Genomic DNA, 17,235 nt, shown 5'->3' on the forward strand with positions numbered 1-17,235 from the left:
CCTGATGGTGAAATTTAAAATCCACCCGTGTTTTTATTACTGCATCAAATTATATCCATTTAAAGAAAGAACAAACCTGTATTGATGTAGCCCATAAGATAGACCAATGAGCTTCAGTGTAAAAATAACATTTCATATTCTGCATTGATACATCAACTTTAGTTAAAAAATGCTGTGGTGAAAATATATAAAACAACTATAACAATATAGACCAGCTTCATTCACATTAAATAGAACATCCTTTATTAGTTAAAAACCTCATGATAGGTAACGTAGTAGTCAGTTTGCTTATGTCATTAGCTCAACATACTGATGTAATGAAAAAATTACAGCACCACAATTGGATCACTCAATTAACAACATGGACAAGTGCTCATTGAGAGGGCTGATCCACACTGAAAAATGTTGACAGTGTTTTGTTTCTCACTGATACATAATAGAATAATTGAAGACAATAGTGTGCTATTGGATCCCACCAGCAGTGTCTGTTGGGGTCCTCATGGATACAGTAATATAACAATTCAAATATGATTTGCCACACAGCTCTATTAAACAGTTTAACATTGACCCTGAAATGTGTTTGTACTACTTCACTACACAGGATATAAAAGCAACAGTATATATGATACAGTAAATAATAGTGGAATTTGTTTAAAATAAAAGATTTAAACTGAGATTACATTGGGATTGCTAACAGTGTCCAAATACTTAATAATACCATTCTGATTTCAGTTTGTTTGATGTTCTATTTCCCACATGTATAAAAATGATAACTGAAAAACAAACTTTTCAAGTTGAAATAAAGCCAATGAGGACTACAATCACTCAAACACACAAGCTGACCGTTGTACAGGTTAACCTGGATGAACTTTGCCTCTAACTCAGAATTGCACTTAAAAAAGGATATTTACACATCTCATCCAGTTATAAACAAACTTTTACGTGAAACACATATGAGTGCTTGGGTGGAAACAAGGCAATAATACTCAAGTGTAAGTTTAGTGGTTTGATCTTTTGCAGGTATTTTTATACAATTCAAATAATCATTCAGCTCAACTATAAAAAAGAAAAATTTGAATATTTAAAAACATGCACAATGATTGAGCTACCAGTAGAAAAATATTGACAGAGATTATGAGCAGACAGAAAATACTTCACCAAAGGTATCTAATTTTCAAAAGAGCTTATGAACAGATATGCACCTGGTTTAATAAGTACTGTATTAATGTGGTACATGCTTGCATAGAATGAGGTAGCTCAATTGCAAAATGGATCACACAGTACAATCACTACCACTCAAACCATTTTCCCTTTTATTAGTTTTTTTTAAAAAGACCATTCTCTTCCCCACAAACCCTGCCACAAAAAAATTACATATTTTGTAATAAAATTTGTCAATCATCAAACTTCTGTACCATCCTGTAAGTTATTCTGAAGCTTAATATTGAGGTTTACCTGCTTAACCTTGACACCCTTTACCCGAATGATATCATCATTTTTATTTAAAATATTGATATTTTTCTCTGTGCAATGCTTGCTATTTAAATTCTTCTCCAACCTATTCAATGCCTTGTTGCAAATTTCAACTTTTGTGTTTAGTGGATATTCCTCTGGCATCTCCTTGGGCAATTTCTTCTTATGTTTACATTTTCTTGCTAAAAAGCAAGCGGCAGTGAGGAACAGGAGTAGCAGCATTACAGCAGCGACAGCACCGCCTATTGATGCCTCTTTGTGTGAGGTCAATGCCATAGCTTCAGACTCCAGCCTCAAGTTCTTCATGTTGGTGCCATTCTTGACCTGATCGTTCTCATTGTCATAAATCAAAGAGTCATCAAGTGTTAGCTTGCCATACTTATCCACCAGGTCCCGCTTTTGGCGTGGGAGTTGAGAGCTGAGTGAACGTTGAACCCGTGGTCCAGAAAGTGACTCTGGACCAATAATGTAGATGACTTGCAAGTACCACTGGTGGCCAGCTTCCACCTGATAAGAAATAACAAAGCTATAGTAATAGAAAGAAGTTTTGCCAATGGTATTTTAAAATGTATAGGCAGGACTCAATTAAAACCTGGCAATGGCCATCTTTACCAAGAGAGAATCTAACCATTTCTCACTGACAATCAATTGCATGACCATCACTGATTTTCACATGATCAACAATGGGAGTTACATAACTGGGCCAGCCAAATAAATACTTTGCTATAAGAACAGGTCAGAGGCTGGGATTTCCACAGCAAATAACTCAGCTCATGACTCTTCAAAGCATGTCCATCTATATAAAGGTACAAGTCAGGAATGAGATTTAAACTTGCCTGGATGAATGCAGCTCTAACACTCAAAAAAACTGACACCATCCAGGTCAAAGCAGTCTGCTTGATCAACAACTTATCCATTACCTTGCCCTCCACCACCATCACACAAATGGTAGCTCTAAACCATTTGCAAGATGCACTGCAACAACTTGCCAATGTCCCTTAGACATGATCTTCAAAATCTGTGACCTCTACCACGTAAAAGGACAAGAGCGGCAGATACATGGAAATACCAGCACTTGCAAGTTCTTCCCAAACATGCTGAATGGAACCTGAGTGATGTTCCTTCAATGCTGATGTGTCAAAATCTAGAACTCCCTTCCAAACAGCACCATACGTGTATCTACAGCAGATAGACTGCAGCAATTCAAGGAGGTAACTCATCACCTCAAGGGTTAATTAGGGATGAGTATTTAAATGCTGGCCTTGACAGCGATGCTCACATCCCATTTTGAAATATTGTGCTTGTAGTTAAAAGTGTTACAAATAATTAATACAGTGACTCTTTCCATTCTATGCTGGAAGAGGGTTCTATAGTACTGACCAGCTTTCACAGAAGTGCATGGTATTGATGTGTGAACTTTGGAAGTGAGCTGATAGTAAATGGCATTGTAATCAAACCGACTACTATGCTCCTTAATAGATAGGAATAAGGAATGGGTTGCCTTTTCCTCCCAAGGGGGGATAGTGAGGAAATATAGCCGCCGTTATCATGTAACTTTCCTGTATGGTTCAGTTGCTCACTGAACAAACTCCAGTGACCCCTTATCAAGTCCATACTATTGAGGTTGGCTGTGATATCTTGTTCACCATGAATATTTGAACAAATATGTATATTAATTCTCCTCCCCCACCTCCCCAGAAAGTATGATTTGAAAAAGAATATCAGTGTTCAAACTTTTCTACGTCTGCTATTATTTATTTAAGAACATAAGAACATAAGAAATAGGAGCAGGAGTAGGCCATCTAGCCCTTCGAGCCTGCCCCGCCATTCAGTAAGATCATGGCTGATCTGTTGTGGCTCAGTTCCACTTTCCTGCCCTCTCCCCATAACCCTTAATCCCCTCTCTTATCAAGAACCCATCAACCCGCTTCTTAAAAATATTTAGCGAGGCAGCCTCCACCACTTCAACGGGCAGAGAATTCCAGAGATTCACCACCCTTTGAGTGAAGAAGTTCCTCCTCAACTCCGTTCTAAACCGCCTCCCCTTTATCTTGAGGCTGTGCCCCCTAGTCCTACTGTCTTTTTTGAGCGGGAAGAGTCTCTCCACCTCTATCCTATCCATCCCATTCATCATCTTATACGTCTCAATGAGATCTCCCCTCATTCTTCTAAACTCTAACGAGTACAAGCCTAGTTTATCAGACAATGTGTTTTGGTGACACTTTGTGTATTTTTAAAATGTGGCAGATTAAATTTGGGCACCATTTGTAAATGTCCATTTTCTAATCCAGTAAGCAGGCTCCACTTCACCAGTCCAAGGTTCTAGTTTATATTGAGTAAATGAACCAGAGCTGTGGCAAGGGGAGCACAACCTTGGTTAGGAGGTAATTTAATAGTTTACTTACAAAGATAGTCTGGAATGCACTGGATCAAGGGAGATTCAATCTTGTTTCTCAGGTGCAATGATATAAACTATATTTCTCAAGATAATGGTTCAGTAGATTTGGCAGAATATTGATTTTGTAAATTATTGCAATTAACCTCAGAGAAGAAACATATGAACATCAGATTCTTAATGCTTTCCTTATAATTATTTCACATTACAGTCAGGTTGATTGTAAATGCACCAATGATCCAGTGGCTTTGAAAATGTTTTAAACGTATCAACAACTAGGCACATAAAGCAGTTTCTTTCAACCAAGATGTTAACTATAAATCCTCCATTGTGGAGTTTTCTATATAATGGACAAATAATCTGAATGATGTGGAGATCAGTGGCCAAGGAAGGAAGGGTCACAATAGTCACGCATTGTCTATTATATGTGGGTTGCGGGGGGTGGGGGGGGGGGGGCGGAGAGCGGCAGCGGTTCTGAAGTGATCTTGGTCAGGTGAGGGGGAAGGAATTCTGGGGGCAGAGAAGATACAAAGTTTCCTTATGGAACCTGCAGGAACACTCTGGCTCCCACAAGGAAATCTTTAAAAGCTCAAACAATGAAACTTCCTATGCCCTCTTCAGGCCACAATCCTTTGCATTATTTAATTGGAGAGTTCCAGGCCAGGTGGGTCTTTATCAGACTGGAGTTAAAATAGTTTTTGTGTCAGTAATGTAACACAACCTTGGCACAAGGCTGAATTTGTGCCTCATAACTTCCTCAGTATATTGCAACCTGTGGAGGGATGATGGATCGGTGGGAATGGGGGGTGGGAATAGTCGTTGTCTGTTAGAAACGCAAATATATCTACAGAAACAGAGAACAAGAAGTTGCAAAACATTGAGATATTTTTAACTTCTGTATTGGTGGAACCTTATCCCTTCAAGAATAGCCATGAGGTGAGACCATTTCCAGGACCCGATTCTGCTCTCCAACTAAGACACCACCTCTGAGTACTCTTCAATTAAGGATGATGGGCAAGGCTCTCAGATTTCAGGTTTTGACAGAAGGCCAGCAGCTTTGGAAAGATTAAAAGCCCACCAGTTGAGATGGGGGTTTGACACTGCAGGACAAGGAAACCATAGAATCTTTGCAGTGCAGAAGGAGGCCATTCAGCACATCGAGCCTACACCATCTCCCCAAATAGAGCATCTTACCCAGACCCATGACCCGCTGTCCTATCCCTGCAATGCTGCGGATTTATCATGGTTAATTTAGCTAACCTACACATCCTGGGACATTAAGGAGCGATTTAGAGTGCCAAGCCACCTAAAAAGCATGTCTTGGACTGTGGGAGGAAGAGGAAACCCGTGCAGACATAGGAGAACATGCAAACTCCACATAGTCACCCAAGGACAGAATTGAACCTGGATCCCTGGCACTGTGAGGCAACAGTGTACCACTATCTAAGTGTGCCTCCATCTTGATGTATATCTTGAAGTGGTATCAATTTGATTCTGTGGCCAGTTGCCAGGTGCCTCCAGGCACCTGCTGGGCTTTGGCTTCAGCTGGGAGGCCTTTTCTGGAGGCAACCTCAATTTGTCCAGAACTGGGCGCTTAATAATTCTAACTGACCATTTGCTACTGCTAGATGAGTAGCCATTGCCAATGGTGATCTGCCTGCAGCAAGATCACAAGGAAATAGGAACATGTCAGCCAACTGACTCAATACGCATATTTTAGAATCTCCTCCCAGTCCCGCCTTCAAGCTCACCTCTGTGGGAGCAGGAAATTCCCACCTGATGTGCGCACATCAGTGATACATATTGTTAAAATAATTAACATAAATGTCTACCCTGACATAAAATGTAAAATGTGATTACTTCTGAGATAATTGTCCAATCCAAGTCATTGTTTGCTTTGGTTTGAATCTTACTCTTACAGTTACAATTATGCAAATAGGTCACACAACCACTTCACGTTGTCCCATAGTTGAGGAATTGGGCAGGACAATGCACCTATGAATATACAACAGGAGAACGGCCATTGCAATTTCCCTGATAATGTAAATTGATTGAGTAAACAAACCTTGTAAAGAGCATCAACCTTCATTGTGAAACCATCCACTCCAGGCACATCCCTCATTGTGTGAAACTCGGGTGCGTCAGATGCAAACTGAGCATCAAATGGAACATCATGAAAGTACTGGTCAGTTACTTCTGGTTGGTTCCGATCCTTTAAAAGAGCCAATATTAATATTCAACAAAACCAGAATTCAGAAGGAAATCTATAACAAGCAACACAGTCTGTAATCAGCCTGTGTAATCATTACCAAATCATCATTACCAGGAAGAATCTTATAACAGGATTGCACAAGTTATAGTAGTTTTCCAAGCTCATAGAGCTCCTTAATCATTATTAAATCAAAGGTAATTTTCAGGAGCAGTCTATAACAGGACAGCTTAATTAAAAACAAACAAATGTGGCAGACTGAGTGGAAGGCTGAAAAGTAGAGTATGGACTTACTGGGAAGATATTCCTCTTTCATATATCTGTGGAAGCAACATTTCCAATCCACAGAGTGTTTATAAGGAGCATATGATCACCATGCCACACAGAATGGCCAAAACTTTTGGTGTTTTGAAGTCCAAGATGGCAGTGACCAGGAATGTAACTGGAGGCTTTGAGTCTCACCACATGTTCTGGTGCAAGGCCCAGCAAGAAATGGCAGGCGAGATTCTCAATAATCACAGCATATCGAATTAGCCTTCAGCCTTTCTTTTGCTTGCAGTAATATAAATGGCAAAACAACAAACTAGGGGATGGATGACAGCTGATCATTTTTATATAGGTTTTGTCAGCTTACCTCAAACTTTAAGACTACTAACATATCTCAATTTAAAAATTGGAAAGTTTCCTCCATAAACTTTTTATAAGTATTTTTTAAAAAACGTACCAAAAGAAGGAATCTGTGTTTCAAATGTTTATTGGGTTGGATGCAGCCATATTGTGGGCCCTCATTATAAATAGTTCCAGTGGGATCAAAGAAAGGGACATAACCATCTTTCCCTGTGCAGAGGTACACCTTCTCTAATTGTAACCTGTAGGCAGAGTTGAGGTTTTGTTCAGGATTCCAGAGCACACGTCCATACAGTCTCTGACCTATTAAAACAAAAAGGTATGTGAATCACCATCTCCTGGACAATGTTTTATCATGTGGTTTTGACACATGTCCTATGGTAATTGACCATGTCTTGCTATTAAAAGCACAAGCAAAATCACCATGTGTTCATATTTATCCAGCAGTAGAAATTATTTGATTAAGCATAGCTCTCTCTGGAAAACTTTCTTTCTAATTATTCTTTTATCTGTACTATTGTGACTAATATGTCAGATGCAAAGTTAAAGAGGACAATCTGAAAAAGGGGCTGAGCAAGAATCAGTGTTTTTTTTTTAACCCCTGTGCCAAGGCAGAGTAAAGGAAAAAGCTTTAATTATGGGCACTGCTGTGTAATCTTAAATAGAACTTTTAAATAGTATGGTTCAGAGCTGCTCTTCAAATTCTGCTATGTTGGGAATCAGATGAAGAAAAAATAATGAAAGACTGCAGTGAGTTGAATGACTTCTAAAAATAAAACAGCAATGATTTATTTGTTTTGTTCTAGTTAAAGATTTATCTCAAAGTCTGCTTCAGTTAGAATCTTGAGAAAAATTGAGCTCTAGCTAAAAGGCTTGAATTCCTGATTACTTTAAGTTATGGAAAGCTTGTTTGCCATCAGCTGGACCATTGGATAGAAAGACATGCTGGATACAAATTATTCTTTTGAAGCAAAAGTGTCTTGCTAGTGGGCCAGAACTGAATCCCATGCCTTGAATTTAATCAGTGACAATAGATTAGCCAACAGTTCAGAGAATCCAGCTGCCCTAAGGGAGGGAGACAACGTGACATTGAGCAACCTCCAAATGTAGAAATTGTGGAAGTGAGATGTAGAAAAATAGGGGTCTGGATTTTCCCAATGACAGAATCTCCACTGGGGCAAAAATGTCAGAAGAGGCCAGAATCTGGAAGTCCCGCCCCTTAACATGGTACCGACCAATTTTGCGACAGCAGGAATGGGCCTGGTTCCAGATTTGGTCATGCATATTTTATGGAGGCTCATAGGAATCAGCAGCTGCCTCCACTTGGATGATTTTGCAAGAAACCTGGCACGTACAGATTAGACCTGGTAGTGAAAGTCTAAACTTTGTGGAGTAATTTGGATAACAAGGGTAACCTTTGGGAAGCTCATTGGAACTGCCAAAATAATTGTCGACATGTCAAAGGGAGCAATTAAGTTGCCATGGCATCAAACGTTCCTGCCCTTTAAATCTGTGAAAAAAAAACTATCTGGAGTATTTAAAAAAAGACTGCTTGCTATTTCACTCTATTGACATAAACCTTCAGGCTACCGTTACTGAATTAGTACTGCATTACTGATTTCACAACTATTCATTATCACAATAGGGTGCCTGCTATTTCAGTTTGGTGACCAAATCCAAGTATCCAAAAATGTGTGGGTTAGCCATGCTAAATTGCCCCTTAATCTCAGAGGGACTAGCTAGGGTAAATGCATAGGGTTATGGGGAAAGGGTCTGGGTGGTGTTGTGGTCAGTGCAGACTCGATGGGCCAAATAATGGCCTCTTTCTGCACTGTAGGATTCTATGATTCTACCAAAGGATCCATTGAAGTGGGGCTATAAATGTCAATGCTCAGTTTGATAAGCAACTATGCAATTGAATGAAATGATTATTGTCTTAAGGAATAAAATAGTTGAAGAAATATAAATGGGGCTTTATGTTAAAGTCTGCAATAGACACTTAACTTTATTTTATCTCAGTTTGGATTCTGGTCTTCCCATTTTGGATACTGAGTGCATTGGCATGGTAGGTGTAAGGGCAAAGGTTGGTGCTGTGTGGGAAAGCATTGGGCATAGTAAGTTATCATGGTGCTATAAAGGCCCGGGGAGTGGGTGGGGACACAGGTTGACATGGAGGGTATAGGAGGCCATGTGGTTGGTGGGGTGTACGAGATTGGCATGGGTGGAGCATAGGAAATGTGTGGAATTGTGAGGGGTGAGGACTGTTTTCCACTTTTTAAAACTTCACTGTGCCACTGCACAGAGACAGGCCTTCTATCCAACCTGCTTCTACAACTGGCATCCTCCATACTCTTGCCAGTGTCATCCAGTTGCCTCTATTATGTTGAATTACAATGCAATCTGAACCTGTCATAAATGTATCTAAACATTAACATTGTGTGGTAGGTCATTGTTGAATGTCCACATGGTTGGTTTGGCTGATAAATCTTTCTGTAGTGTCTTCTGTTCTTAGGCTAAATAATGGCAGAGGTCTTGATGCCTTGTGCCTGGCATAAAATTGGATAATTGCTCCTAGAAAATGGCTTGGTATGAATTTCTGCTTTGTTCCTGCCACTAGTGGGTAATATCACCTCATCATGTGGCTGTTTCCTTTTGTGGTTACAAATAAGGGTCATTTGATGTGAGTGCGACATTAAACACTATGTTAGAACAGCATGGAATGGAACAGATGACTTGCACACTCTATAAAAGCTGTGGCCAAACTGAAGTGGAACACAGAAAGACTGTTTTAATTCAGTTGCCAGCAATGCACCCGCCAGAACTCCAGGGTCAAAAGGTGAGTGTGGACAGGATGTGGTGAGGGGTGAGGGGACTTCAATGGAGCTTGGGAGGGTGCAGATGCAGAGACAGAGGGAGTGGCTTCAACTACCTCTTTGGTCCCTTGATCAGGTATTAACTATCTTTGAATGAGGAATACCCCAAGGTACCCATAGAATCCCGACAGTGCAGAAAGACTCCATCCAGCCTACCAAGTCTGCACTGATTTGCCAAAACTGCATCCCACCCAGAGCTTCCCCTCTGTCCTATCCTTGTGATCCCATGCATTTACCATAGCTATTTCACCTAATCCTACACATCTTTGGACACTAAAGCGACAATTTAGCATGGACTGCGGGGGTGGAGGGGAACCAGAGTACCTGGAGGAAACAGTCAGTCAGTCAGTCACAGGAAGAATGTGCAAACTCCAAAAGTCACCCAAGGCCAAAAACAAATCTGTGTCCCTGGCACTGAGGCAGCAGTGCTAACCAGGTTTTGGATTCACTTAAGGCTCTGAATGGATAGTCAGGTGGCACTTGAGCAACAGCATTGATGAAGCAGCCCTGTCACCTGATCAGACATTTGCAGCCTCCAGTTGAGCGACTGGCATTGCAGGTACTTGGAGGCTAAAGTTGGATCAGTATGAGTCACCAAGCATGAGAAGCTGCAGCCAGGCTAGCAGGAAAGGAGAGACGGCGAAATCCTACTTGGAGGGCCTTTGGTTTCCATAGAATCTTCTCCAACCATGCTTTGGATCCAAATTTTACAGTCATACATATTCTCCTTTCTCAAGAGGTAACAATTACATCATGGCTTCAGGCAATCTGGAAAGCCAAAATGACTTCAAGTAATTGTAGTCCAAGGTGGGAAGGTTGGGGGGGATGGTGCCGCTGAGCTGCTGATGCAGAATACTAATTCTGTGTGGGTTTAGAACCAAGGCAACTCAGATTCAAATGAGCATACTGTTCTTATTTTAGAAGGGAAAGTTATTTTTGGAACTGGAAGGCAGTTGTTACTGCTAAGTTATCAGTAAGCTTCTATTTTCTTAAAATATGCTTCTTTTGTAAAGCATTTTACTTTTTGGAATCCATTGTGGGTTGAGTGCATTTAATTGCAAACTCTATGTTGGAGAATTATGTTTTGTTGGAATGGAACTGTACAGACCATTTTGCTGGAATGTGACAGTGGAAAAAAGCTCTGCAAAATATGATTGTCGTCAGCTGTAGCTCAGTGAATTGCCTTCATGCGTCTGGGTCAACAGATCATGAACCAGAATTTTACACTCCCCCACTGGTGAGGTTTTAGTTGAACCTGCCAGTCCATACAGTGATTTTTATGCTGGGCCGGGCAAGTCCTTAGGTGGGAAGCACTTTCTTGCCCCAACCGACTCCCACTTAATTTTTAGGTTGGCAGGAGGACTGAACTTTCATGGGGAAAATGGAAAAGGAAGTTAGTTCTCAGGTATGAATGGGGGTATGGGGCTCCATCAGGAGCTCCCATCTGAAACCAGGCATCCACCTTTAAGATCCAGTGGCCTCTAGACCTCTCAGCCCTCTCATCCTTCTCCGAGACCTTGATCATCCCTTTTGTGGCCCCCCCCAATCCTTTCTCTACTCTCGGGTGTGTTGTCTGCCTGGTGCTCGGGTCCGGGATGTCGCAGCTGGGCTGCAGAGGAACCTGGAATGGGAGGGTGAGAATCCGGTTGTTGTGGTACATGTGGGTGCCGGCGACGTAAGCAAAATGCGGACTGAGGATCTGGGGAGGGAGTATGAAAAGCTGGGAATGGAATTAAAAAGTAGAACCGACAAGGTGGTCATCTCTGGGCTACTGCCTGAACCGAGTGCAGACGGTCGTAGGGTAGATAGGATTAAGGAAGTGAATGGGTGGCTCAGGGATTGGTGTGGGAGGAATGGGTTTGAATTTATGGGGCATTGGCACCAGTATTGGGGTAGGAGGTGGGGCGGGCTGTTAACGCGCAAATAAGTGCGGTGTGCAGGAATGGGACGGCCGTAGTTATGGGGGATTTCAATGTGCATATTGATTGGTCGACCCATGTTGGACGCGGTGGGCTCGAGGAAGAGTTCTTGGAATGCTGCCGGGATAGTTTCCTCGAACAGTGTGTGTTGGAGCCGACGAGGGAGCGAGCTATCTTGGATCTGGTGCTATGTAATGAGGCGGGTAGAATTAGGGACCTTGCGGTGAAGGATCCTCTTGGGGAGAGTGATCATTGTATGGTGGAGTTTCTGGTGCAGATGGAGGAGGAGAAAGTGTGTTCCCGGACACGCGTACTTTGTTTGAATAGAGGGGAGTACAGTAGGATGAGGGAAGAATTGGCGAATGTGGACTGGGGGAGCGCTTTGGAGGGAGGGTCTGTTGAGGAGCAGTGGAGGATCTTTAAGGAGATCTTTCTTGGTGCTCAGCAGAAATTTATTCCGATGGTCAAAAAGGATAGTAGGAGGAGAGGTAATAAGCCGTGGATAACGAAGGAGGTGAAGGAAAGTGTTAAATTGAAAGCGGAGGAATTTAGAGTAGCTAAGAGTAGTGGGCGAGAAGAGGATTGGGAGAGGTTTAAATGTCAACAAAGATTGACAAAGAAGTTGATAAAGAAGGGTAGGAGAAACTATGAAGCTGGGCTAGCGCTTAATATAAAAAAGGATAGCAAGAGTTTTTATAAATATATAAAAAGGAAGAGGCTGGCTAGGGTGAATGTTGGTCCTTTAGAGGATGAGAAAGGGGACCTAGTGGTAGGGGATGGGGATATGGCTAAGGTATTGAATAACTTTTTTGTTTCTGTCTTCACGGAGGAGGACGTGAATAATTTGCCGGGTGTTAGCGATGGAAAGGTGGTAGACTGGAGGGTCTTAATGACATTACTGTTACTAGAAAGGCGGTGCTCGACAGACTGGAGGGGCTGATTGTGGACAAGTCCCCAGGACCGGATGGAATGCATCCGAGGGTTCTGAAAGAAATGGCGGAGGTGATAGTGGATGCCTTATTTTCCAGATGTCGCTGGATTCCGGGGAAGTGCCGGATGATCGGAAAACGGCTAATGTTACGCCGTTGTTTAAGAAGGGTGCCAGGCAAAAGGCGGGGAATTATAGGCTGGTTAGTTTAACGTCTGTGGTAGGTAAAATGTTAGAATCTGTCATTAAGGAGGAAATTGCGAGGTATCTTGAAGGGAATTGCTTGATAGAGCAGACGCAGCATGGTTTCATTAAAGGGAAGTCGTGTCTGACAAATTTACTGGAGTTCTATGAGGATGTGTCTAGGGCGGTGGATAGAGGAGAGCCGGTGGATGTGGTCTTTCTAGATTTTCAGAAGGCGTTTGACAAAGTACCTCACAAGAGGTTATTGCAGAAGGTCGAGGGACATGGAGTTGGGGGTAGGGTGTTAGCGTGGATAGAGGATTGGTTGTCAAATAGGAGGCAGAGAGTGGGGGTCAACGAGTGCTATTCGGATTGGTGGATGGTGACTAGTGGAGTGCCCCAGGGGTCGGTGCTGGGGCCTCAGCTTTTTACCATTTATATAGATGATCTGGAGGAGGGAACCGAGTGTAGGGTGTCGAAATTTGCTGATGACACCAAGATTGGGGGAACGGCAAATTGTGCGGAGGGTGTGGAGAGTCTGCAGAAGGATCTAGATACGCTAGGCGAATGGGCCAGGAAATGGCGAATGGAATTTAATGTTGGCAAGTGAGAGGTGGTCCACTTTGGTAGGAAGAATGGTAGGAAGGACTATTACTTACGGGGCGAAAAACTGCAGCAGGCGACGGTGCAGAGGGACCTCGGGGTCCTTGTGCATGAGTCGTAAAAACCCAGCTTGCAGGTGCAGCAGGTGGTCAGGAAGGCGCATGGGATGCTGGCCTTCATAGCGAGGGGGATTGAATATAGAAGTAGGGAGGTCTTGCTGCAGCTGTATAGGGCATTGGTGAGGCCGCAGCTGGAGTACTGTGTGCAGCTTTGGGCGCCGCACCTGCGCAAAGATATTTTGGCCTTGGAGGGAGTGCAGAGGAGGTTTACTAGGCTGATACCGGAGTTGAGGGGGTTGAGCTATGAGGAGAGGCTGAATAAACTGGGCTTGTACTCATTGGAGTTTAGAAGAATGAGGGGAGATCTCATTGAGATGTATAAGATGATGAATGGGATGGATAGGATAGAGGTGGAGAGACTCTTCCCGCTCAAAAAAGACAGTAGGACTAGGGGGCACAGCCTCAAGATAAAAGGGGGGCGGTTTAGAACGGAGTTGAGGAGGAACTTCTTCACTCAAAGGGTGGTGAATCTCTGGAATTCTCTGCCCGTTGAAGTGGTGGAGGCTGCCTCGCTAAATATTTTTAAGACGCGGGTTGATGGGTTTTTGATAAGAGAGGGGATTAAGGGTTATGGGGAGAGGGCGGGAAAGTGGAACTGAGCAGCGACAGATCAGCCATGATCTTATTGAATGGCGGGGCAGGCTCGAAGGGCTAGATGGCCTACTCCTGCTCCTATTTCTTATGTTCTTATGTTCAGACTTGGACTCTGATGTCCTCCTGAACTTCCAATTCTGTCAATAACAGCACTATTGTTGCAGGGACTGGACAGCTGCCAGCCAAGCAGACTGGTTGGCAGATCTCTAAAGCTGGGACTTCCTCCTGAGGAAGGTGCGGAAGTCCCACTTGCAACCACTTAAGGCTCATTCAAGTGAATGGGCTGTGGAGCTCTCAATCTCTTCAGATGGCCAGAAGTGAGACATTGCCATCTGAAAAACTTAGGCTATGCGTTGAAGTCCCGCTCCAGACACATAAGCACATAATCCAAGCTAATATTTCAATACGGTTTTGAGGGCGTGCAATCTTGGTGGTGCTGATTTTCAGATGAAATGTTAAACACAGACTGCATCTGCCCTCACAGTTGACAAAGAAGATCCCAGGAACTACTTTGAAAAAGAGCAGGAGGCACCCTTGCTAGTATTTATTCTTCAACTAACACCTAAAAACAGGTTATCATCATCACATTGCTGTTTACGGGAGCTTACTATGCACTAATTGGCTGCTGTGTTTTGAATGTGGCAACAGTGACTACATGCGAGAAAGTATACTTAGTAAGTAAGGGCCCAGTTCAAAGGGTCACAGGGCAGGGAGAGTAGAGAAAGGATTGGATGGGGCACAAAAGGGATGATCAAGGGAAGGATGAGAGGTTTGGGAGGTCTGGAGGCCACTGGACCTTAACAGTGGATGCCTGGTTTCAGATGGAGGCTGCTGATGGAGCCCCACACTCCCATTCATGCCTAAAAATTAACTTTTTTCCATTTTCCCCATGGAAGTTCAGTCCTCCTGCCAATCTGAAAATTAAGTGGGCCTTCCTATGATCACAAAATGCAAGTCTTTCTTTTTTAAAAAAAAACAAAAGTAGAAAATAATCAATTAGAAAGAAAAAAGCTTCCGGAAAAGGTTGTTCACAAAGGCAGCACTCAAGATATATCATAGTTGATGCTTATGGCAGATTTTATTTGAATGTTACTGAGAATTTCATGGACACATTCTTCTGCAGTATGTGGACATCACCCAGTCGTAAAAATGCAGCCGAGTGGTCGCGATATGAATCCACCTCCTACCATGGCTGCAGGAGTTCTATTCTCTGCCCAACTCTTTTATTGACACCATCATTTATCATAAGTGCAGTATTTTATTCCTCCAGTCATTTTATTTTTTGAGCTGCACTACTGGACAGATTTTATGTGATGAAGGCTATTGAAGTGAGGGCTGGTTAGGATACCATAGGCCTCCAAGCCCTTCATTTTCTGCTCTTCTTAAAATTAATAGGCAGAATGAAAAAGCTGCAGGCAGATTGTTTCCCAGCCAGCTCTCCAGGCAAGGGATGCTCCTCTCCGAGAATGCACTATTAGAAAATCAACTCTCACATTCAGCTTCCGCCTGTATTACAAAATGTTGATATCAACATTTAGTTCCATTCCTCGCCAGAACCTAATGCTCATTTAGATTCTCGACTCAAATGACAGAAAAAAAAATCAAAAATTAGTGAGTGTTTTGCTTTATTCTAAATATCGAAATATCGAAGAATTATTGTTTTTTCAAAATTATTTCATACAAATTCTCAAAATGGAAGAAATGATTTCCTTGGTCCGGGGATTGGGAGAATAATTTTGACTTGTGGATACAGCTCCCATCATGTAAGAGGAGTGATGTTGGATAAACCATCAGTTACGCATCTTTTCTGACGTCATATGAAATTAAGTTACACGTGTCAAGTTTAAGAATGTTAAAAATGAGATTTGCACGAGTTATTTGCAGGTTTGATGAGATGATAGTACATTGATAGATCAACTGATTGACTGACATAGTTAGCCATTGTCCATTCAAAATAAAGCACTGAAAGAGATCATGCAAAAAACTTTATAACGCATTTAGCTCTCTATGTAGGGGGACGGGGAGGGTATTCAAAACTTGTTTAAAGCAGGTGCTAGCAAATCAATGTGGAAGTAAATGGAAACAAAAATCAGGACAGATGTAAAACCGACAAACAATTTGCTTTTACAGGTTTTACACTATCACACAAAACCAAAATCCCACCACCACCCTTACCAAAAAGGTTGGGTGCACTAAGTGCATTTGTTAGACAATAAATGTTGTTTGTGGGATAAACAACTGGTCCTTCAACCAGGTCACGTAAACAATCAGAAATAATACATTTATAGCAATCAAATCTATTATAAAAAGGGTGGTCTGTATTTCATAATGAATTTAAAAAGTTGCATACCCATTGAGAAGGCTCCTTTATAATCCATTTCAGCCAGTGACATCTCTGTTTCAGAAGGATCCATCATAAAAACCTTCTCGTTATTGCAAAGATGAAACTCTGTATTGAGAGAGTAGACAACTGGAACTGGGCGATTTGTCTGTTGAAAGGCAATAGGGACAAGAAACCTTGACGGAAAAAAGAAACAAAGTCAATGTGCTGATACCACCTCAGAAGACACTTATATTGTATGTTCTCTGCAATAAGTGAAAGAGAACCACATCTACAAAGACAAATTTATTCAGAACTGGAAATTATATTGCAATTATTTCTTGATAAGTCTACTTTAGCTCTCATTTTTCACAATGGTTATTACATTGCCATTGAACACATACTGCTGTATTAATTTATAAATTTTGGTTCTGAACTACTGCTGTAGATAATGGTTTACGAACAAGAATCAATTTTAATTCTATGTGGGAACTGGAAATGCAGGGCTTAAAGTGTTCTAGTGCACCAGAAGTTGAAGTCCAGAAAAAATGCCTAACCCCCTACTCTCTTCAGTTCCAGTGGGTATGATGTCAACTCTACACTCTGTGTAGCACTTACAACTACAAACATAGAAAACCCGGAAATGGGAGTGGAATCTACACACTTCGCCTTTACTGGGCAGAAACGTGATGGAAACAGAATTCATCTTAAAATTGCTGGTAGACTACTCCAAGCCCATACACTGCGACACAATCACAGTAAATTCAGGACAAGTAGATATAAAACAGCTAAAGTGTGAATAATAACTTGTCAAATAAAGCCAGGTATTTAATTATTTTCTGGCCATTTGATAAATGCAATTTGCTCTGGCTATTTTCATTCAGCTGGTGATAAATCCATGCTTTTTTTTAACATGACCCTGGCTTTCCCAAACTTAAATCTGGGGTTTAAAACTAAATATGGCCCTAGTGACATTGCTGTATCCCTTCGTA

The 17,235-nt window shown here is 42.0% G+C and overlaps 1 protein-coding gene across 2 annotated transcripts in view; it reads right to left on the reverse strand.

The window, feature by feature from the left end:
* Positions 1–228: 228 nt before the first annotated feature.
* Positions 229–17,235, reverse strand: part of fras1 (Fraser extracellular matrix complex subunit 1) — a 473,019-nt gene continuing 456,012 nt past the window's right edge. For both annotated transcript variants that reach the window (XM_080191292.1, XM_080191285.1), the window contains 4 exons: positions 16,274–16,440; positions 6,802–7,007; positions 5,934–6,080; positions 229–1,980 (listed from right to left, as the gene is read on the reverse strand). In XM_080191292.1, the coding sequence (XP_080047418.1) occupies positions 1,402–1,980; positions 5,934–6,080; positions 6,802–7,007; positions 16,274–16,440 (1,099 nt within the window). In that variant the 3' untranslated portion in view covers positions 229–1,401. The remainder of the gene's footprint in view (positions 1,981–5,933; positions 6,081–6,801; positions 7,008–16,273; positions 16,441–17,235) is intronic.

Source organism: Carcharhinus amblyrhynchos, chromosome 1 (genome assembly GCF_965287045.1).
Source record: "Carcharhinus amblyrhynchos chromosome 1, sCarAmb.v2.hapA, whole genome shotgun sequence".
Lineage (NCBI taxonomy): Eukaryota > Metazoa > Chordata > Chondrichthyes > Carcharhiniformes > Carcharhinidae > Carcharhinus > Carcharhinus amblyrhynchos.